Here is a 22,967-nt window from a genome sequence, read left to right as displayed (position 1 = left end):
TTGTTTTGAGGCAATAAAAATGGATTTTAAGTATTCGTTATTTAACTAAAAGGCTCGCTGAGTCGTTTGTTTCCGTTGACTTGTTTCAGCACCTCGGACAGAGCCGAGTCTGTGCTCGCAACAAGTGTGCAGGTCTGCCACGAGGGGGCAGCACGAGTCCCCCTTATTTTAGGGTCGTTTTTTCGCTCAGCTTTCACAAAAAGCACAATTCTATCAAAGAGAGGCAGTCGGATAAGCGATGAATACAATATGACAGTCATCATAATAGCACAACTTATACTAACTAAAGTCAGCTGTGATGTTTAAAATAAAGCTCATGACATGAATGTTTGTTTTATTCCTAAACGTAAAGAATTTAAAATCTGGTTCAGGTTTGAGATTCTGAACTACTTATGATGCCTTACATTGATGCATGAATGTACAGAACCTCATAAAAAAGGTGTTTGTCACAGTTCCTGGCACTTGCTCATAAAGTTGATACATCTGGATGTGTTTCTCCTGATCTTCCTCAGGATCTTTCCGGACAGCAGCATGATGCTCCGTCCCGACCAGGCCGAATCCGAGCCGCCCTGGGCCCAAACGGACACGGAGACCCTTCTGGACACACTGAACTTGCAGTCCGGGTCTATGCCAGCCGAACCCGCGCACGTGCCCGCTCTCAGCAGGGAGGAGAAGAGGCGGAGGAGGCGCGCGACAGCTAAATATCGATCCGCGCACGCCACCAGGGAGCGTGTGCGCGTGTTGGCCTTCAACGTGGCCTTTGCGGAGCTGAGGAAACTGCTCCCAACGCTCCCGCCAGACAAGAAGTTATCCAAGATTGAGATCCTGCGACTCGCGATTTGTTATATCTCCTACCTCAACCACGTGCTGAATGTTTAGGCTGCGAGGACGAGCAGGAGAAAGGACTGAGGCAGGTTGACTGTGACCAGCTGAATACTTCCCGGAAGCATCAATACAGGATACTGATACCACATGGGGTCATATAATATAATGGAGTACACACTGTAAACTGCTGCAAGACCACAATATGTTCTTTCTGCCATCACAGGAATGGAAATTTTTTAATAGCTGCCATAAATTATATTTGTGTAGCCAAACTACTAAAACAATGAAATGCTCGACCTTACATTTGCTGCCTGTCCATTGTAACTTTGTTTCCTGTTTGCACCCATTTCTACATCTGTTTATTTCACGTACACAAAAAATAGTCCACCTGACTTTTCTGTGCTTCACTCAGATTCGGTTGCAGGTGAAATTCATGTGAATAAACTGTGACGGCTAAAAAAAATGTTGAAGAAACCTGTTTGATGCTGTTTTGATCCCAGTTATTTTGCAATATCTCTGAACCCAGGAAGTTTTTTTTTTTTTTTGCCAAAGGAAACTTAGCTCTTATTAGATCTCATCTTGAAAAGTGTCTTCAGGAAGCATTTTGAGATTTTACTTTTATTTATCTTGTTGGGGTTCCTCTCTTCTCTGGATGGGGCAGGCGTTTCCCCAGAGGAATCAAAACCATCAGGGTTTAGTTACCTGTCTGCTTCCTCTCTGGACACACACACACACACACAGATAGAGAGAGAGAGAGAGAGAGAGAGATGCACATCTGTACATACAGATGAGACAGTAATGGAATACAAAACAAAATACAAAATCTCTCATTCTTTATGTAGCAGTGATGAATTTCTATGTGAAAGTGGCAGCAAGAGTGAGCCAAATGCATGTTAAATATGTATGATTATCTTACTGTCAGCAGCCCACAGTCAAAGCCACATCTTTTCGTAACAGTAATAAGGTCATAAACAAACATAAAAAAAGTCCAGCACCCTATTTTGAAATGCACCTTGCCTTTATATTTCCTAACGCTGTCATAGGTTTGTTTACATCTGTAGTGTCTGTAAAGCAGCACAATCTGCCCTCTTCTTGTCCTTTTATTTAGTCATATGGGAATATACATAATTTATGTCGGCAAAAAGGAATCATTGAACAGTGTTTTGACATACTGCTTTTATATGTTCATGTGAGATCAGGGAGCGGATATGAACGCCTGCTTTGATTTCTCTCTCCATTAGTCAGAAGCGGCCTGCGCTCCTTCTCCCGGCCCTTTATGCGAGTCTCTGCGGTGTAATGTGGCCCAAGGGGCTCGAGGTATTGTTCATGTCCACTCCAGCAGCAAGAGCGACAGCCCTTTGTCTACACATTACACACACTACACACTTGGCCTACACACTGGATATAATGGGAATGTTGGAGAGCAGAGGGAGATCAGATTTTAAGAGAAATGGGGCAGGCCCCCAAAAAAAGCCCATACATAGATGGTTATTAATATTCCTGATTGTTTTAGCCTATGTGGATCAAATACTAAAAGTAGGCAACAGCGGCACACAGCTGTCACATTACAGTGTCTGGAAATTAGAGTTGCACTTTTTCTTCACTTTACCTTAAAGTGTGAACAGGTTCAGAGCTGTGTTTTGGTCTTATTCTGGTCATTCCCTCTTCAAATGTCATGCTTCCTTCATAACTATCCTTCAGTTTGGTTAAGACGTGTTAGACACGGTTTGGAAGGAGCAACACTGCCCTCTGATGGAGTCTCATAGAGGGGAATTTAACAGTAAAAAGTTCATTTTCACTCATTTGTGGATAAATCTTGCACAGAGTGTCTGTCGTTTAAAGAGATCTTCCCAGATCCATTGAAGACACTGCTTTATTTGCATGTAGTAGTTGTCTTGGAGCTTTTGACCATATCAACAGATGGAGAGTTTGCAGAGGTGTCATGAAATTGTTGAGGTTCAAATTTCCATTGCTGGATATCAAAAGCTGACCTCGAGATTAACTCGCTTTGTTAACAGCTGTTTGGGAAAAAGAAACACTGCTTTATTGTATATTACTGATATTATTGTTGCTGATTTTGCTCTTGATGCAGTGAATAAAATGTGGCACATCTGTTGAACATTTCGTTTTTGTATTTTTGTTTTTTAAACACCACCATCCCTCCTGTTACCATCATGATTTATCATGGCCCTTTTTTTACCTGGGTGCAGAGACAAAATGTCCTAAATCAGCCATTTGATTTAAATCACAAGAATTTGTGGTAGACTTATCCCTCCACTCAGTTTCTGCCTCCCACAGTCCACAAGTGACAGGTCTTGACCCTGAAAGTCACCCTGAGAGTCAGTGCATGTCACTGGCTCAGAGGCAGTCTTATTTATGTAGTGCTAAAACCCAACAGAAGTTTTTTCAGGACACTTTCCTCAGGCAGAACCAGGCTCTGGATTACATCTATTTGTTATCCCTCGATGAAAAGTCCAGTTTCTGTGAATATGCAAATTTCAGAAGAAAGTACTTGACACAAGGTGCGTCCTACTTCACTGAGAAGTCCGTCCTCTGTGCTTGTGCGTTGGAGGTTTGAAGTCTCCACATTGTTCTAGTTCAAAGAAACCTGCAAAGCAGCTTCCAGTGTCAAACTGCACATACATCATCCTGCACAGTGAAAACGAAACTCCCAAGCGAAGCAATAAAAATCAAATCATCATTGAATGGGGAAAATAGACCAACGTCCTGCTTAAAGCACGACCTCTTGTGGGCTCCAGCTGTAAAAATCCTCCCCTCAGTGCGCTTGAAGTGTATTGTACCTCCATGCTGCCTCCCTCTGTGGTGCTGCTAACCACAATGGCCAGGCTCGTATGAGGGAGCTGCCCTGTCAGAGCTGCACAGACGCGCCTCAGCAGCAGCGGCGGCGGCGACGGCTCATTCACCGAGACACTGACACCGAGACGCAACCGGAGGAATACATGACACACATCTGAGGCCACAAAGGTAGGTTAATGAATAGATCATCGCGATCACTGCGCAGGGTATATCCATGGCAAAAGCCTGAGCCACAACCCCTCATAGGAATTAGCCACTGATGAAGTTCAACGCTGCCGTCGTGGAAAAAATGGTTTCCTTTTCATCAGACAGATGTAGCCTTTAGTCCCTCAGGAACATGTTTACTTGGGGTCTAACAATAGTTTTTATTTGGGCACTGCTTCTCAACCTCTCGTGTGCATTAATAGACACAACCAAAAGAATGCATGCGTTAAATGAAAGGATAGTAGCTCCTGCGTTGGATGGCGTTCAGGATGGGACTGAAACGGGATCTATTGTAACCGAAACTGCAGCTGTGTAACAGAGAAATATCCCTCGCTCCCTCGGACCCAGAAGCCTGTGAAATAACGGGGGTTTTCGGATCAAACTGCGGGGTGATGGTGTGTATCGCCATCAGCAGCAGCTGTCTGGAGAGCACGCCGTGCACAGCTGGATGAGGTGTTACTATGACGTGCCTCCTCTGACACTGTCTTCCTCAGTATCCCACAGTCATGCTGCTGCAGTGGAACTGTGCAGCTCCTACACTCATTTATTATTGAGAAGTGCTGATAGGTCCTGTTCACACGGCTTAAAGGACACTGTCCTCCCCTGGAAGCCATTCTTGCCGTGGATGATCAAAAGAGAGTGGTGCTGGCAATGCTTTTGTCATTGTTCTCTTTTAAACCCTGTTTTCTGGCTGGCAGGGCAGTGTGTCACAAGTGTAATGAGAAGTGGAGCTACCTTTAGGCTACTGAGGTGCATTAGGATGCTGCAGAGCTTGGACAGCCCGTGTAATGCCTGCTGCATTATAAAGCAGTGTACAGTAGTGTATTTACAGACATAAAAGCACTGCTCTTAAAGCAGGAATGTGCTGCGGTATCTGTCCCACCGCCTCGCTCCCTCTCCCTCTACTGTACTTTTATTTAGTTCCACATGAGCGGATCAGAGGGGACTAAGTTTGCATTCCAGAGAACTGTGTCAGGTCTTAACTTTCTCCTTTTACTGCGGGGTGTGTGTGTGTGTGTGTGTGTGTGTGTGTGTGTGTGTGTGTGTGTGTGTGTGTGTGTGTGTGTGTGTGAGCAGCAGGGTGGGAGTGGCTGAGACTGTATCCAGTCACTCAAAGGTCACAGGTTTGCTCTCATATCTAACAAATACCTTTGTGCAAGAATCAGCTGTGTCACAGCAAACAATGAAAGGGAATTACGCAGGAAGCAGGTTCCTAATTACATCCTGGTGACAAGGTCCGTGAAATAAGGAAAAAAAAAATGCTGTTTCCATGGTAGTTTTGTGTCTGTGCATCTTTGGCTCCGTTTGTGTGATTTTAGTCAGTGAGCAGGGATGTTATGTTAATCAGCAGCTGTTTCTCTGGGTTATCTGAAGTCCACGAGAGGATTGGAGATTGTTATCACTATAAATAACACTGGCACACACTGCATCACCCGTTCTTTGATTTGTTTGAGAGGTCTTACCCAGCTTACTGGACTGTGCTATTCGTGCATGCGTGTGTGTGTGTGTGTGTGTGTGTGTGTGTGTGTGTGTGTGTGTGTGTGTGTGTGTGTGTGTGTGTGTGTGTGTCTGTGTACGCGTGATGTTTCATTTGCCACTTTCAAAGAATGTGTTGTATTCCACTAAAATAATGCACAGCTGAAACAATTTGTTGGTAATTCTCAAACAGAAAAGCAACAGTCATTTGATTGTTTGCAGCATTTCTTTTAGTAAGAATGCCAAACATTCAGTGTTTTCAGGCCAAGTGTGACTATTTTCTGGTTTTCTCAGTCTTCTGTGACAGTAAGTTAAACACTGTGGCCATTTGAACTGATGGCTGGACAAAACGCGCACTATGAAGATGTCAGCTTACGCTTTAGAAAATTATGTCACTCTAAATGACACCGTATTTTCTTAATCAAGAAAACACTCAGCAGACTAATCCAAGATGAAGATAACCATTAGTTGTGGCCCTAAAGCAGTATCTGCCGTACAGCTCTGTTGTCTATGAAGTTTTGTAGTTTGTTGATCTCTTTGAAATTGTGAAGCAACAATAAAGGAAGTGATCTAACACAGCCGACTGCCAGCTGCTGCATCTGGCAGATTATGGCATAATGCCACCAGAGCCAGTGGGTGTGAGGGAGAGCACAGATGCCATGGCGACCAGACCTCAGCACGCGCTCTAGATGAGGCTGATATCTGTCGTTCAAGGCGCTAACGGCACATCGGCTACCTTAACAGAGCATTAAAATTCCACACCTCTCTTTGTCTGCCCAGATTGGAGGTCGAGTCTTTCTAGGCAGGGGCATTAAATTAACAACCCACACTCTCAGTTTTGCCATTAATTGATGAGTTGGATCAGCAGGGCAAAATTCTGTCTGACCTGACCTATCAGATGTTACAGCTCCAGCCATGGAGACCCACGCATATTTGTTGCAATGGTGCAATCTGTTTATATTCTCTCTTTGGAGTGAAGTCCATAGCAGCGCGTGTCTGTGCCTCTTGTAATTACAGTAGCTCCCACTGTGCAACAGTCTCCATCCACTAAACAAACACGTTAATGAGTATTTGTTTTACATTAGTGTCACTTTCTGCCCTTGTGAATCCCTCCTCGGTGCAGCCAACCAGAACGGTTTGCAGTGAAGCAACGCTTCGCTACAGACTCCATTTTCCACACAGGGTCCCTCTCAGAAGACTGCTGAATTTTGGGGCGGATGGACCAGAGTAAGCAGGCAGCCGCACGTCTCTAACGCACGTTGTTACGCCCGCATGCTTTATTCATAGTTATCCGTTGGTTTGTAACTGATAGTTTTTTTTACCCCGTGGCTGCGATTTTCCACATGGCCTGGTTCACTATGCCTCTTCATGCTCGTCTCGTGGATGAGTGGCTTCTCAGAGGGATCATCTTGGCCCACATACCACTGCCACGCGCTCAGAGATCGGCTCTCAGGGGGTTAACAGCTTTTATTCAACTCACAGGCTTATTCATTTAACCACACGGGCGCCGGGTGCGATGAGAAGCCATTGTTTGCTCTTTGTGCCCTCTCACTGCGCTAACCCCCACCCTCACCCTCTCGTACACACACATAAGTGCATCACACAAATTTACTCGCAGCAGGGGTGATTGATTATTAGCGCTAGATGGGGCCTCCGGTGTTGCCTAGGCAACAGTGGACGCTCCAGATGTGGTTGATGAGATGTGACTCTCCCCTGTTTAAAATTTGATGCTGCGATGGGAGCTTTGATGCTGTGAGTGGTGTGTTGTAGTATTACAATATTTATTGAAGTCCTGCATGTACGCAGCTCTGCCTTGTTAGGCATATGTTCCCCTGCTTTCAATAGCATGTGTGGCTGCATCGGTGGAGGCTCCCAGAGAAACTGTGCTTTTTGTCTCCACAGCATCATTTCAGGATGAGAGGAGGTTACTACACGGATGTGAGAGATAATACAAATCCTAGCTTTTGCAATCCTACAGACAACCAGTGGTAATGTTATTACATAATTTATATGCATTGTACCTCAATCCTTAATCGAAAATCTGCAGATTCTCATATGCGCCGGATACATTTCCCATGATGGCTAATGGAAGGAGAGAAAAACGTTCATCCCCATCTTAATGGAAATCAGCTGCTGTGTCTAACCATCATTTTCAGAGCATGCTGCCTTGTGAATTCACATCCTAATATGCTGAATCGGCTATTTTATTGTTTGTATGCACCATTGGCTACAGGGATAGCAAATAGCCTGTAAGTGACGGGAGGGAAAATAATCCCGGTTAGTCAAATGCGACTGCGGCCTGGGGATGGTGATTGGCAGGTGGTTGTCAGACAACAGCTGGGAGACAGACAGAGAGGAGATTGAGGTCTAAATGAACGGTCATGCATGGTGGAGCACTAAGACATCCCCATGCATCACACAGCGTACATTAGGGCCCAGGAAGCGAGTCTGATAGCTTCAGTCTGACCTCGTGATGACTTAAATGGGAATGACAGGATAGAGAATAAACATTAGCATTAAAAACTGAGAATTTATTTGTTTAAATAAGCACCAAATATGATGACATTTTAATCCTGTCAGCAGTCCATAGTTATTAAAGAGGACACCTTCTTTTATTTATTTATTTATTTATTTATTTATTTATTTATTTATTTATTTATTTATTTATTTATTCATTCATTGTGTGTTTGTATTGGTTTTAGTAATCTGATGGGAATTTAAATTTCTGCAATTAAAACCGTGCACATGGTGGGTATTTTATAATGGATTCCACTATTTCTTGGATTAGTTGTGTCTGCATCTGACTGCCTTTATGTCAAGTATTCAGTCATTTCTAAAATCGTTTATTTCATATTTTATTCAACCTACATTTAACCAGCAGATCTCCAGAGATGCACTGTTACATTTAAAAGAGTCTCCTGGCCAAAATGGCAGCATTAAGACACAATGACATAGGAAAAAGCAACACACACACAATTGATTTAAGAGCCATGAAAGAGTCAACTTGACTATTTAAAGCAGCTACACTCTCCGAGAAGCATGTTTTGAACGTGGTGTTTTAATGCCTCGTGTTGAGGCCGCGTTTCCAAATAAAGTCTGTCTTGTAAATGATTCCATGCTCAGGGTGCGGAGTACAAAAATGCAGTTTTGCCAAATTCAGAGCAGACTGAAGATTATCTATCCATTAGCCAGCAGAGGTAGACAGGAATAAACCTGCCTGGTCCATACACTAATGAAAGATAATCTTACATGATAATCTCTACATTCGCTTCCAGTCCTACAGTGCAGATAATAAAATTAATGATCACTGTAATACACTGATTACTGGTTGCTCTGCCCTCATTTAGAATATATTGAATGCTAAGAATCAGCACAAGCCTGTGCAGAAATATATTGTCCTCATGCGTTATTTGTTACAAAGCAAGTTTTAACGCGTCCCTGTATCCATCCCTCTATCTCTCAGGTCAATGTGGCGACTAAAGCGGCTCTCTGGAGTAGTTGTCAGCCGTCGTGGATTCCTGAGGCCTGTCTCTATAGCAACCCACTCCTCCTCCTCCTGAGCACTACTGCCAACTTACCCTCTGTGCCACACGACGAATCTCTCCTCATCCCCCTGGCCAATCGTCAGCTCTGATCTGCGCCGGAATGGACACTGAGTCGACCCACTCGGGCTACTCCTATCACTCCAGCCGCTCTGGGAGATCAAACCGACATGGGTATGTTTCCTGTCTGTCCGCGCTCTCGTCTGCCTGTCTGCTCTGTATCTGTCTGTCCTCCTGCCTGTGACAGGAATGTCTGCTGGATCACATGCTGCATCTCTCACAGCAGCCTCGGCTGTGGTACATCACGCAGTGCCCTCAGCGCACGTTGAGTTGTGTTGTGTTTGTCTTCGATTTTGGTTGTAGCCAAATAAATCTGATGAGGGACGAAGATAGGGACAGAGAGAGAACGAGGGAGTGATTGAGACGGACAGACCTTGTGGATTAGGGTCGTCACAGCTGAGTGCCTTTAACCTCTTTCACTTGGCCTAATCTGCAAGCGAGAGAATCTTTTGATTCTGATTCCTGTCGATTCCTGTTTGTCTGCTGGAATATTCATTAGTCTTTTGTCATGTTGGGCTGCGACTAAGAATTTTCAAATATAATCTGCCTATTATTGTACCTATGTATTGATTAACCGTTTGGCCTATTGAGTTCATAGTTCTTCAGATGTCTTGATTTGTCAGACAAATAGTCCAAACCCCGACGATGTTGAGTTAACGATCATGAAAGAAAAAGAAAAACAGCCATTTTTAAGCAGATTTTTGAGAAGCTGGAGCCAGACCATTTTGGCTTTTTCTCAAATTGCTCTTATTCTATGTGTTTATCTGTGTTTTAGTACTCATAAATTAAGTGGATGAGTTGCTTGTATGCATGAGTCTAGACCCTGAAATAATCGAGTCGATTCTTAGTATTTTGATCGATGATCGATAATTCAGTCTTTGGTCGTTAATAAGAGAATTTTCAGATTTTCTTTGGTATATATGAGTAATTAATTAGGGAAACAGATTTTGGGGGGTATGAATTGTTGGTCAGATGAAACTGGAAATTTACATGAACTTGGATTTTGGCAAATTGTTAACATTTTCCCACAATGTATAGACGAACCCATTAAATAAATAAAAGGAGAGGGACTATATGAGCACATGAGTATGTGAGTGAATGAGAATGTTTCTGATCCCACATTCATGTGTCTATATTCCTCTTGTACTGTTCTTCATGGCCGCTGTGTGTTCATTTCCAGGGATCGAAGCCGTGAGCGGCACAAGGCCAGCAGCAGCAAAGACAGCAGTCGCTCTGAGAGGTCTGTCGTCATCAACCCCCCTGACACCCCCTCCCAGGAGTCCCCTGTTCATAATGGAGAGCCGCTGCCAGGAGAACCAACACCAACAGCAGATCATGGAGATGACACCCAGGTATTTAGCATGGAAGTGTGCATTGGACTTACACGACACTGTTGCATGTGACAAAACTGGGATGTCTTAACTATGAAGGAACGCAGGCTGTGTCTTAGGGTAGTGCTTTATTCTTTTAGAATAAATCAGAAGGCCCAATAATCCTATGAACTCTGCACCATGACCTTATAAACGCGTCCTCACACAGCTGGCTGCCCACTGGCACAACGCCTGACACATAATAACAATGGTGACAAGGGATCAAATAGGTCAGAGGATTAACATCCCTCTTTTAGGCCTGGATGGATTTGTAAGGACAACTCTGTGGTACTCTGTGTGTGTGTGTGTGTGTGTGTGTGTGTGTGTGTGTGTGTGTGTGTGTGTGTGTGTGTGTGTGTGTGTGATATACTGGGTATAACTGCCACGCCTGATGGCTTTGAAAGCAGAGCAAATTGGTACCAGTCATTCCATAAAGCTGATTTTGCTGAGCTCTGTAAGCAAAATAGGGTTTTAAGTAGATGTGGGGAAGCAAAATGATGTGATACAGTAATGCAACTCACAGACAGAGCGGACCTTTAACTAAGTCAACAGGGCAGGGATTAAAGTTGCATAGTAGTTACTTTTGAATTTAGGGAAATATGCTTATTGGCTTTCTTGCGGAGAATTAGATTAGAAGATTGATACTGTAACAGTGTCAGTTAGATATGAATTTAGAGCCAGCAATGGGTTAGCTTAGCACAAAGACTGGAAACGGGGAAACAGCTCTCCAAAGACAAAATAAATCCAGCTGCCAGCACCTCTAAAGCTAATAGATCATAGCTCATTTGTTGAATCTGTAGAAAAACCAAAGTGTAAAAACAACAAGCTGTGGTTATAAAGACTGTTCCGTGCTAGACTATTTCTTCTCCAGGAGCAGTGACTTCCCGGAGTCTTGAGTCACTTTACATTTTAGACGAACAGGCAAACTGCGATGGAAGTTAACGAGAAGCAAAAAAGACAAGCAAAGGAGGGAAAAAAGAGTTATAGATATTATTCTTCAGAGAGACTCTGCCTTGGGCTGCATTCACAGGCTCTCTGACCTACTTGAAATCTATAATAAAAAGAGAGCATTTTGTCATTGTTTTTGTACTGTTGGGTTGTCTGTAAGAGGAAAAAAGACAAAAAGTGTGTGTGTTTGTGTGTGTGAGTGAAGTGATCACAAGTTAATATGGTATGGAGTATTATTTAATGTGTAATTATGACGTGAACATGTCTTCAGCCAGACTTTCAGGCCATTTCTGAGAGGTCTGACCTATTTTACCGTCTCTGCTCCGCATCCCCTCCTGGCCGGGCAGCCGCATTCCACAATGTCATGTGATTGTCAGTTTGTAGCTTACGTCCATTGTCCGCAGTGTAAGGTAATCTGCCATTGTCTTGCCTTAGCCCTGCAGACAAATGTGTCCAAATGGCACAGCAGCAGCACCATCATGACCAGAACAACCGCCACCAAAGTGCACCCAAGCTGAGCTTTCCCGAGTAGCTCTTTTAGATGGCAGAGCTGCTGTAACACTAACAGGCTCCAGTGCAGAGAGACGTTCTCACAGACTGAGATTAGCTTTAGCATCCAGCCAAACGCCACTTTGAGGAAAGCTGATATGAATAATCCTCCATGTTTACACGCATGCCTATGACATAAGGATACGGTCTTGGACCACAGCTTCTGTGCATGTGTGAGTGAGTCATAGAGAGAGCGCCAAGTCTGTTACTGAGACTGTCCATGCTGATTTGTGCCAGAAGGCAGCAGCTTCATTTCACAATGTTAGCACAAGCAACACCGCAGCATATGGGGAGAGGCGCATACTCTTGTTCTGGCATTTTACACTTTGCTTTTTTGCCCTTTTCGGTGAATAGATGGACACACACACACACACCGACTCATAGCTGCTACACTCACATCTTTTCTATGTCATCTAAAAATAACCACCACAGTAAAAAAGAATGGAGTAAATTATACAATGGCTGCCAGGCATTTTAACCAATGCCACTGGTTTTCATCCCACAGCTCCTATGACTCATTTGAACACAAACACATACAGTGACATGAATCTGCTCACCAGCACAGACACACCAATGTGTAAATGTCATTTTAACCTCCACCCAGGCCAGTGGGGCTTAGCCATTATGCTTTGCAGTTGGCAGACTGTTTAGTGTGTGTATGTGTGAGTGTCTGTGAGCGGTGCTAATCAGTATGTTGTTGTGCTTTGTGAGGGTGGAACAGGCCTAACCATAATCCATATTCACCCTCTGCCAGATGAAAAGACTGCCAAGCAAGCAGCAGCTCCCTCTCTCTCTCTCTCTCTCTCTCTCTCTCTCTCTCTCTCTCTCTCTCTCTCTCTCTCTCTCTCTCTCTCTCTCTCTCTCTCTCTCTCTCCTGTAACCCCTCTCTGTTTCATTCACTCTCAGTTACGTACTCGTTCTCCTTGCTTTACTGTATATAGAGATCAGGCCTGATTAGTGGAGCATTAATCTTTGGGATTAATCCACCGAGGCTGGTTTTAACAGTGTATTAGCCTGTAGTTGCTTTCTCTCATTAAATGAGACATCAGCATGAAAGCTTGTCTCAGCAGAGAAATTGATAAAGAGAATAACATTTTCAGATCGGGCATGTTGACTAGAGACTGATTTAGAAGATCACCATCAGTGTGCATGTTCATCTGAACTGTCTGATTTTTCACAGCAGACATTTTGACTTTTAATAATAGGAAAATAACAGGCCTTACTAATGTCATTACCAATGACTGTGTTCTATTTAAATGTCCCAGTAAACCATGACAGTGTGACAGTGAGCCAGCAATACCTGGACCCTGAAACAGAAGCAGCTAAATGGAATTCAACCATTATTGATTTTATTATTTACACCTGTGATTTGTGACTTGTCAAAATGACTTCCTTAAGCTGCTACACCAAATCAGCTATAGCAGCAAATGACGTGCATCCACGTCTGTGTTTTCAGGTCATTTTTCTGATAATAGACCACGTTAAAGGATCTCTATCATTACCCATACTGTGTTTAAATACAGCCAAACTCAAGATGTATCTGCCCTCAGTTGCATGCTTTTCAGTTTCTGTTGTCAGACAACTAAATGTTGTGTGATGTTGCCAAAAGCTTCACAACAAGCCAATAAATGGACCTGAAGTGGAGATAGATTGGCCTATTGTTCTTTCCACAATTCTAACTGTACTGTCAAGATTAACAGGATATTGTTTTGTATCCCCACTTGTTCTGCTCTTTCTATTAAGTGTGGAATAGCGTTGAATGGTCACAGATCCTGTTCCAAAGGTTGGGACCCTGTTAAAAGAGTTGGCTTATAAGTGAAAAGGAGGTGTGAGAGGAATAGAAATGAGATCAGATACTAAATGGAGTTGACACTGCACTTACATAGCTGACCTCTAGCTTTGCAAATTAGTCCAGCAGACAGATACCCACAATTAAATGCTGCTTCTGCCTCCCCGCCCTCCTTTCCCTCTCTACTCATTTACTTCTGTCTCGCACCGTAACCACTGCCACCCTCCCTCTCTCACTTTCCCTCCTCTCCTCATCTTATGCTCATTCATCTTCCGGCTCCTGATGGCAGCTGCTCCTCCAACATGGCCGACTTAATTAGCTGTGAGTGGCAAAAAGGGGCAGAAGTAATATTTAAGCACCTTCATGCTGCATTTTAAACGCAATGTTGATTTAATATTTCACATTCCACAAAGAGCAGTGGGGGTCACTTACTTTGAGAAAGTTATATTCACTTCTTAATATCCTGGGATTGTGCAGTTTACAGTGGGCATACACTCTTCTGTCTGAATGTCTGGTTTCACCGCAGCTTCACTGGGCCCATATGGCTTGAATTTGATGTGCTCAGGTGTGTGTTTGTGCACATGTGTGTGAAGCCGTGGAGGCTTGTCTGTTCAGCTTGTCATTTTTCTAGCCCTCATCCATCTATCTGCAGCTGCAGCTCTTGCTATTGGTTGTAGTCAAAGAGATGCACAATGCAGTGACACTCTGGGGGACAATGAATGGCTAATTACTTGAATTAATGACAGGCACACAAAAAATAAATGCCTCTGTTGAGCAGACTTGTCATTAATTTATACTCCCTGTGTGTCTTTGTCAGAAAGATTTATGCTTAAAATGACCCTGCTGGCTAGGAAGAAAAAAAAATGACTGTAATTTGTGATGATGGGCCCAGAAAGCGTCAGCTTTTGTTGTTGTGATTCAGTGTGTGTGTGTGTGTGTGTGTGTGTGTGTGTGTGTGTGTGTGTGTGTGTGTGTGTGTGTGTGTGTATTTGCATATGTCATTGTGCATCTTCCTGCCAATGTGAGCGCTGCTACACTTCCCACCCTGTCATCCTATATCACTTGAATAGGACTTTGAAAAGGCCTGTCATAATGAGGAAAAACTCGAGGAAAATCAGACCTCTAAATAGTACTAAGGAAGTGCTGTTTGCTCGGTGCAGAAAATCTATCTTGACTGCTCATGTGAAGACGGGAGTAAAATGGGATAATGGAGGCATTGTTGCCTGTCAGATATGGGTTTATATATATTTGTGGATTTGTCAGATTCTCATGAATTTTACTCAGTTTTGTCAGCCATTTTACAATTACAAAACAATAAACATGTCTCTATTACCCCTTGTGGGATGTAGCAGTGCATATATTTTTGGTTTTCTTTGCCCAGGTTATAATAATATATAATAGACCATGACTGCTGGACTAACATTGATGTGAATGCAGATGTTTGCTCGATGTAAAAATAAGAAACTCTGCACTTAATAAGGTGATCATATGCCAAAATTGACATCTTCAAATGGATAAAAACATCAATTAATGCAGCTTTTAAAAATTGAAAGGTTATTTAAATGCCAACACAAACAGGCCAGCACCATCTGTATTCCTACATCCCTGACTTGTAACATACCCTTCCTTTACCTTCCTTTCTTTCCTCCTTCAGGATGATAACTGGGGGGAAACCACCACCGCAGTGACAGGCACCTCAGAGCTGAGTATTTCCCAGGAGGAAGTGGTTGGACTGGGGAAGGGAATACAGGACCGGACTAAAGGCTTCCGCCGCTATCTTCCCCTGGCTGTGGGCTTGTGTGTAGGGCTGGTGGTGGTGGCCACACCCCTGGTCTTCCTGCTTCTTCCGGCTGTCATGTGGCCCGACAGGCTGCAGGCTTGCGGTGCAGCCTGCGAGGGCCTCTTCCTCTCCATCTCCTTCAAGCTCCTCATCCTCCTGGTGGCCATTTGGGCCTTGTTCCTCCGACCGGGTCGCGCCAGTCTGCCCAGAGTGTGTGTGTACCGTGCCTTCCTCACCACTCTTACGCTCCTGCTCACCATGTCTTATTGGCTCTTCTATGGGGTCCGGATCCTTGATGCTCAGGTGGGTTTGAAAGTGTGATATAGTAAACTATTTTATTCATGGATTAATGAGAATAGGGCTGCACGGTGGCGCAGCAGGTAGTGCGCGTGCCTCACAGCAAGAAGGTCACCAGTTCAATTCCCAGGTCGGGCCTTTCTGTTGCATGTTCTTCCCATGCATGCGTGGGTTCTCCCCGGGTACATTAGGTTGATTGGTGACTCTAAATTGCCCCTAGGTGTGAGTGTGAGTGTGAATGGTTGTGTGTTTGTGCCCTGCGATTGGCTGGCGACCGGTCCAGGGTGTACCCCGCCTCCCGCCCGTTGACAGCCGAGATAGGCTCCTAAAAAGCTAATCAGCTTTTTAAACTATGAACCATGTTACACAATGACACTTGTCCTGGCTGAATAAAATTAAAGAGGAGGGTTTCACCCAACAGCAGCGATGATTTTCGTTAAACCTGTGATGTGGTCTGAGCAGGATGAAGACTACCATGGGATTGTCCAGTTTGCTGTGTCCCTCGTGGACTCCCAGCTGTTTGTCCACTACCTGGCTGTGGTGCTGCTGGAGCTTCGGCACTTGCAGCCCTGCTACAGCATGTGCGTGATGCGCTCCACTGACGGAGAGACGCGTCACTACAACATAGGACAGCTCAGGTACGAATGCTCCCCATGAAACCCTAACCCTAAGGCTTTTACCTAAACCTAACCTCTTTGTGCTTTGCATACCGTTTCTGATGAAAAACAAAACATTAAAGAAGAAACTATAAATATAACTCTAAATGTGTGAATACAGCCTTTCTGTACGGTGCACATTGAGACACACACACTGGCACTTGGTCACAGTCATTACACTCTATTATGTTGAAGTATATACGTAATAAATGTCCACAGGGAAGACTGGCTCCAGCAGTAATTAAGTTACTCATCAGCCTTCTCGTCTAGTTTGCTCAAGGCAAGCTATTCTTGGAGTTTTGGGGGAGGTATGAGAAAGTCCGGCACAAAGAGGCTCACCCTGTGGCCATCTTTGTTTCTGTTCTGATCAAGTGTGTGACTACAACGGGACAACAGTGGTAATTAGATAAGGTTTGTGTGACGAGGTTAAAAACCTAATCAAATTACAATTTACGTTCTTCGTGGAGTGATTTAGAATTCATTTATTTAGGATGGTAAACAGGAAGCTAAGACCAGCAGACTGGCTGCTCCCAACTAAAAGGGGAGCTGCACTGATTTTACACATCAAAGTTTGCTTACAGGTGTTGGGGATTCGACTGCGTGTGTGGAAACAGTTGCATGAAGCCTTTTGTGGCCTGCATGAAATCTGATAAATGGCCTCAAGTGATGTCATCTGAGTCACCGTCAGTTGAAGACTACATGTCTGCATGTGTTTTTGTAAACTGTCATCATGAGTCTGACAATTTTATAGGAGCTAGCTAGCTTGGTGCAGACCTTTAAATTGAAGTAATAATTTCATGACACAGGCAGAAAAAGAAGAACATTTGCTTATCTGCAACTGTTTACTGTTTGCTGGATGTATTATTCCATGTCTTACATCAGTCAGCTGTAATGTAAATCACATTTCTACTGTCTCTGAGGTTTCTCACTCTATCTCCCTCCCTTCTCTCACAGCATTCAGAGGGCCGCTCTGTGCATTCTGGAGTATTACTACAGAGATTTTCCACTCCATAACCCAGCACTTCTCTCTGCCTCAAAGCACCGGGCTGCCAAACACCTGGCCGGGTTAAAGGTCTACAACGTAGACGGTTAGTCGCCTCATCTGTCCCAATAATTGCGTCCCATATTACATAACATTCCTTTGTTGTTACATTCCATGGTTTACCAGGTTTTCGGCTCCTTCCGCTCGTGATGTTTCCTTTTCCATCTCCATCTCTTCCATGAACAGCTTTTAAAAACAAACTGAGAACGTACCTTTTGAACAGTAAGTACAGATAAAAGGCAAGATCTCTCTACCCAGCACTTTATCACAGGAAGCTGCTAATTTGACGGTTCAGTTCACTCCATCTTTAGTGCACTTTGAAGCCCCCATCATACTCTATACATTGCATCTACAGCAAGCACACACATGCACCACCTGATGTACTGCCTCCCTGCCCCCATACACACACATCCTGAAATGCCACATATTGCACTCTCTAAAAAGGGTCCCTCACTCGCCAACCATCAATCCCACATCCCCTGCACAAGACTATGGATTTGATGATCTACGGCAGGGATGCAGTATGGGATATGGTGTCCTCATAGTACCTCCCACCCCACCCCCTTCCCTATCAAAGTGCACCGGAGAGGCCTCTGGAGGGCTGTGGAATTTCAAGCCTTAAATAATTCATCAGAGTAGCGCTCATTCCTCACATACTCCCACATCTCTCCTTCCTCCCGCTCAGCCTGTCTCCAGCTCGGCTCGCGCTCGCTCTCTTTTTTTTCCCCCTCGTCTTCATTTCATTTCTTGCTCGCTTCAACCCCCACTCACCCCAACCCCCCACCCCTTTCTCTCATTCAAAGTCATTCACAGGCACCTCTGCTCATAGCACGAGTATGTAGGCCAGCAAGTTATAAAGGTTGGTGTTTACCCATATTTCAGGGGAAGGTATTTACAATTCTCCATGTGCAAATGATCTGATGGCATTCTTTCCACAGTGTGCACTCGGATGGTTTCTCATACATGTTTTAGTGCTACATTCACTGTGCTTTTCTCACCTGCACACACCCGTATAAATACATACATGCAGATTAGATTATTAATGATTTATATCCTCACCTGACCTGCAGCGTTTAGTCTCTACAGCCTCCCCCAAACTGTACTGATGAATATGGACCAGATTTGACTCCCCCACAATAAAACCCCAGGAACTGTTATATACTGCCGTACAAGCTCCATTAGCTTTATGGGTTTGTCACACAAACCAGTAAATTCACAGATCAGACAAGAACTATGGCCTTTGAAGTGTAAAATGATGAATATTTAATCCACAGCCCGATAAAAAGGTTCCTGCATCCGACTGTCTGTGTAGAAATGTGGATGCTACCAGTGCAAATTGCCTCTTTTCTCAGTGCTATAATTAACATTCTCTGTGACTGAGACACATGATCTGGCAGGATGCCCCAGATAAGTAACCGAGATTAACACACACTCCTCTAAACTCTTTCTCAAAAGTCAATGGAGCGTCATTGACTTTTAAGAAAGGACAAATACTGACCAGCAAGGCTGATTCACAGTTGTTTTACAAGATCTGAGCTCTGTAAGCTCTGAGTTCTCTTCCCATATGACCTTTTCTGTCCATGATTCAGATCAAGATACAGCCAATTAATCAGTGTGGTGGGGTCAGGGGCTGCTACCTCTCAGTCCAGCTCAGATAACCAATTTGCCTTCGTCTTCTCCTTTTGGTGCAGCCTCGGGGAGCACAGCAGGAGCACAGCCTGTTAATGGAAATCAGTCAAGGGCCATGGTGACAGCTGCCGGCAAACGCAAAGATGCCGCCCACAACGAGCTGTACTACGAAGAGGCTGACTTCGAGAGAAGGGTCCGTAAGCGTAGAGCCAGGTGAGTCATGAGAAGTCATGGCGGGGGGCAGCTTGCTGATCTAAAGAGTCTTTCGGACATGCAGATTGGTACATAAAAGTGTCTTTTTTGCCTCCTTAAAGGAGTCTGTGTAAAAACAATCGTCAGGTGCCCATGAACACTAAAACATGTCTTTCTTATTGTAATCATTCATCCTGCTCACACTGGAAACATCCATTTCTCATGCGCCTTTGATGTAAGTGATTGGGTACAAAATCCACAGTCCCTGTTGTGTGTGACAACTTATCATCTTGTCATTTTATGTTTGACGGACATTATAATCTTTACAAATGAGGGGTGAGGTGGGTATCTATCAGACTAACCGCTGCTTCAATAGAAATATTAGCTTTATATCGCTCACTGATGCTGATGAACAGAAAGCAATTTTGGCTCTCGTCATAACAGTCTGGCCATGTCTGAATGCCAAAAAGTCATTAATTTAACAGATAGATGAAGCCAGCAATATTACATTACAGCAGATACAAGTGTAGAGAGCTGACAGCAGGCTAACTGCTGTGTGTTTGTTCATCAGGCTGGTGGTGGCTGTGGAGGAGGCTTTCACGCATGTCCGGCGCATGAAGAAAGAGGACGAGCGCGCGACACCGTCCGACATTATGGATGTGCGTGAAGCAGCTCTGGCTATATTTCCCTCTATGGCCCGTGCCCTGCAGAAGTACCTCCGTACCACCAGGAGGCAGCACTGCCACAGCATGGAGAGCATTCAGAAGCACCTCGCTTTCTGCCTCATCAATAACATGAGCCCTAAGGTGAGTTTGGCTTTCAACCTTGAATTTCATAACTGAGTATTGATATTTAGAGCCACAGAAGTGAATGTTTTGATGACTTAAAGGATAATTAAAGTTTATTATAGCTTGGGTCTTATTTTGAGAACTCCGGCCGAAAAACCAGCATAGACCGGCAACCAGCAAAACCAGCATGGGGTATGCTGGTTATAGCAGCATATGTTGTGTTTTGATGCTGGTGATGCTGGTCCAGCATCATTAGCAACAACATGCTGGTCCACCAGCGTTAGCAACACTATGCTGGTATACCAGTATAGCTATGTTGACTCACCAGCTAAACCAGCATCAGTCCAGCATAAACCAGCATAGACCAGCATGGAAATGATGCTGGTCTATGCTGGTTTTTCTAACAGGGATGTCTGTCAGTTTATTAGTAGTTGTACTCACAAAAGTGTTTGCTGAGATAAGGGAACACAATGTTACTGATTATCAAAACCACACCCGTCTTGAATTGTATCTAAACCAACATTGTTGTGCCATCGGCTGTTTCTATGTGTCCAGGCCTTCCTTGAAGCCTACCTGGCCCCTGGTCCGACCCTGCAGTACGGCTCTGAACGCTGGATGGCTGACCAGTGGACTTTGGTCAGTGAGGCTTCAGTCACCAGCGGCATAAAGGAGGGGACAGAGTTCCTACTGAGGTGTCTTGACTTCAGCCTAGCTGTGACCGTCAAGAGCATCCCTTACATCCGACTGACTGAGGAGTACATCGACCCCAAGTCTCACAAGTTTCTACTGCTGCTCCAATCAGAAACCTCAGTTTAACAGTGACACAGTGGACCAGTCCTGCTGATCTGGACTTACATGACTGTTACAATTATCTGATTGAATTTTTTCAAAAATAGCTTTTTGTACTGTTTTTTGTACTTCTGTTCATGTACTTTTCTCACATAGAGTATCTTTGTGTCCTTGTCTTCGTCCCGGGCAACATGAAAGACGATAAAAGACAGAAAACGGGAGGGAATATGCTCAGCTTTCTCTGTCCTGACATTTGCAGAACACAGTTCAGGTATTCCTCTATGCACGACAGATGACCCTCACAGATTTTCTCCTTCTACCTTTATTTGCATGTGCCAGTGTGTGCCTGCATGGGAGAGTGTGATGTAAGTGTGAGTGAGTGACGTAGGATGCAAACGTGCGTGTGTTTGTGTGTGTTTTGAGTGTAGTGTACACCCGGGATCTGGCTCTTCTTTCTTCTTCTTCTTGTTACTATTGTGACCAGGACATTTGATATAATCCCGAACCCTTTTCACCAAAACTGCCCTTTTTCAGTCTTAGCAATGATTATTTAACTGTCCTGTATTACAGATGTATGTACAGTATTTATATGTGAATATACTTTATCCCTCCACTCTGCCTATACTTTTTATATCAGAATTGTGCTTTTTTTAAGATTTTTTTATTTTACCTTGTCTGTCTGCGCTGTATTTGTGGAGATAACTGGACTGTAAATAGATGAAGACATGTTTGTAAATGTCAGACAAATCACTGGAGTCTCTTGGACTGAATGCCAACCACAGTACAGCTGAATATAGATGGTCTAGTCGATAGACACACGTGACAGCTCATCATGTTTGTGCAGTTAAGTGTGTGCAGTGTACGCTAAGCTTTTTGTAGGCTAGCAGACTAAATGTTTGGGCAGCTGTGAGCTTCATGTGGTTGACCTTTAAATATCTTATGTTAAACTGCCACCTCTGTGCTCTTTAATATAAAAAAATACGCCCTGATTTTCACCTTAATTCACTGTGAAGGTGGTGTTTTATTACAGCGCCTCTCAGCATAATGCAAATCTGTCAGCTGAGTGAAACAACCAGCCGTGAGCTTGAGGCAGTGCATAACCTACAAGAATATTTATGGCAGCGATTTCACAAGATTTGGATGATTCACTGCATGTCCCTCAAAAAAATTAACCGTCACTTATCTCATGCTTGCACATGCAAGTGTTTAAACAAGTGTTGAAAATTAACAATTTATTGTAAATCCTTAAATATATACATACATAAGTAGTTCAACCCAGTGTCAGTATTTCTGCAGTCAGTATTCGTCTGTGTTACATTACTGCCACCCATCTGCAGCTACTGGAACAGGAACGCTCTCCTGAGGGTCAATCAAATGGTTCCTTTGTACTGACACTTGATCTGTATGAGGCTTGTTATGCTGTAAATTTATATTTACACAAGTGTTACCGTGGTCACTGACAGTGTAGTTTTGTTTAGACTCTTAGAGTGTTGATGGTTGTACATAGTTCTTGACTACACATGTGCCTCAGTTATACATATTTAGGATGTTTCAAGCATCTGTGTGTGTGTGTGTGTGTGTGTGTGTGTGTGTGTGTGTGTGTGTGTGTGTGTGTGTGTGTGTGTGTGTGTGTGTGAGAGAGAGAGAGAGAGAGAGAGAGAGAAAGGGAACATAATGAAGAAAAGAGATTTTTTTCTTAAATGTCATGCAGCTGATTAGTCATGAGTCTCAAGTTATTCCTGTCTTCTTTTATACAACATGTAAAATCACAGCTGCTGTGTCAAATTCCCATTTGTAAAACAAAATAAATATTTGTATTGACCTTTTCAAGGCATTTGATTATTGTTGTCTTTTTATGTCGTGGTGGTTGATGAGTTGGTCGCCCGGTGTGTTTTATTAAAAATGCTCAGCTTTCAGCAGCTGTCACAGCAGTAGTCCTCGACAGTGTGCAGGATTTTTTGGTTCCTCCACAGTCAGAGTTTACATGACACATCTGAGTAGAAGACTTTCTGTTGTGCAAGAACTTTGTAGTGGCTGGTTTCACTGCAGTCAACTGCATTTTGAAGCAGTTTGGGGTATTAATACTAAATGATTTTGAAAAAAGCAGGAAATCTACCTTTCATTTATTTTGTATATTTTATCCTCTTTAGAGCTGTCATTTTTTTGTATTTTTTATTCATTAGAGGAGTTTTTAGTTTTTATTAACACTGTGAT

General features: G+C 43.7%; 1 protein-coding gene across 1 annotated transcript; it reads left to right on the top strand.

Annotated features, from left to right (window-relative positions):
* Positions 1-3,582: 3,582 nt before the first annotated feature.
* LOC139340789 (vang-like protein 1) lies at positions 3,583-22,586 on the top strand. Its single transcript, XM_070976776.1, has 9 exons — positions 3,583-3,810; positions 8,786-9,038; positions 10,105-10,276; positions 15,235-15,663; positions 16,120-16,295; positions 17,268-17,401; positions 19,047-19,197; positions 19,748-19,982; positions 20,520-22,586. The coding sequence occupies exons 2-9, from the start codon at positions 8,968-8,970 to the stop codon at positions 20,778-20,780; spliced, it is 1,629 nt and encodes a 542-aa protein (XP_070832877.1). The 5' UTR covers positions 3,583-3,810; positions 8,786-8,967; the 3' UTR covers positions 20,781-22,586.
* The last annotated feature ends 381 nt before the right edge of the window (positions 22,587-22,967 follow it).

This window comes from Chaetodon trifascialis, chromosome 12 (assembly GCF_039877785.1).
Source record: "Chaetodon trifascialis isolate fChaTrf1 chromosome 12, fChaTrf1.hap1, whole genome shotgun sequence".
In the NCBI taxonomy this organism is placed as follows: domain Eukaryota; kingdom Metazoa; phylum Chordata; class Actinopteri; order Chaetodontiformes; family Chaetodontidae; genus Chaetodon; species Chaetodon trifascialis.
Note: the sequence above shows the minus strand (reverse complement) of the source record. Positions and strands in the feature narration are given on the sequence as shown.

Coding starts and splice junctions, on each gene's coding strand:
- LOC139340789 (XM_070976776.1), top strand. CDS start 8,968: ATGGACACTGAGTCGACCCACTCGGGCTACTCCTATCACTCCAGCCGC. Junction 10,277..15,234: donor ATCATGGAGATGACACCCAG/GTATTTAGCATG, acceptor TTCCTCCTTCAG/GATGATAACTGGGGGGAAAC. Junction 15,664..16,119: donor TCCGGATCCTTGATGCTCAG/GTGGGTTTGAAA, acceptor TGGTCTGAGCAG/GATGAAGACTACCATGGGAT.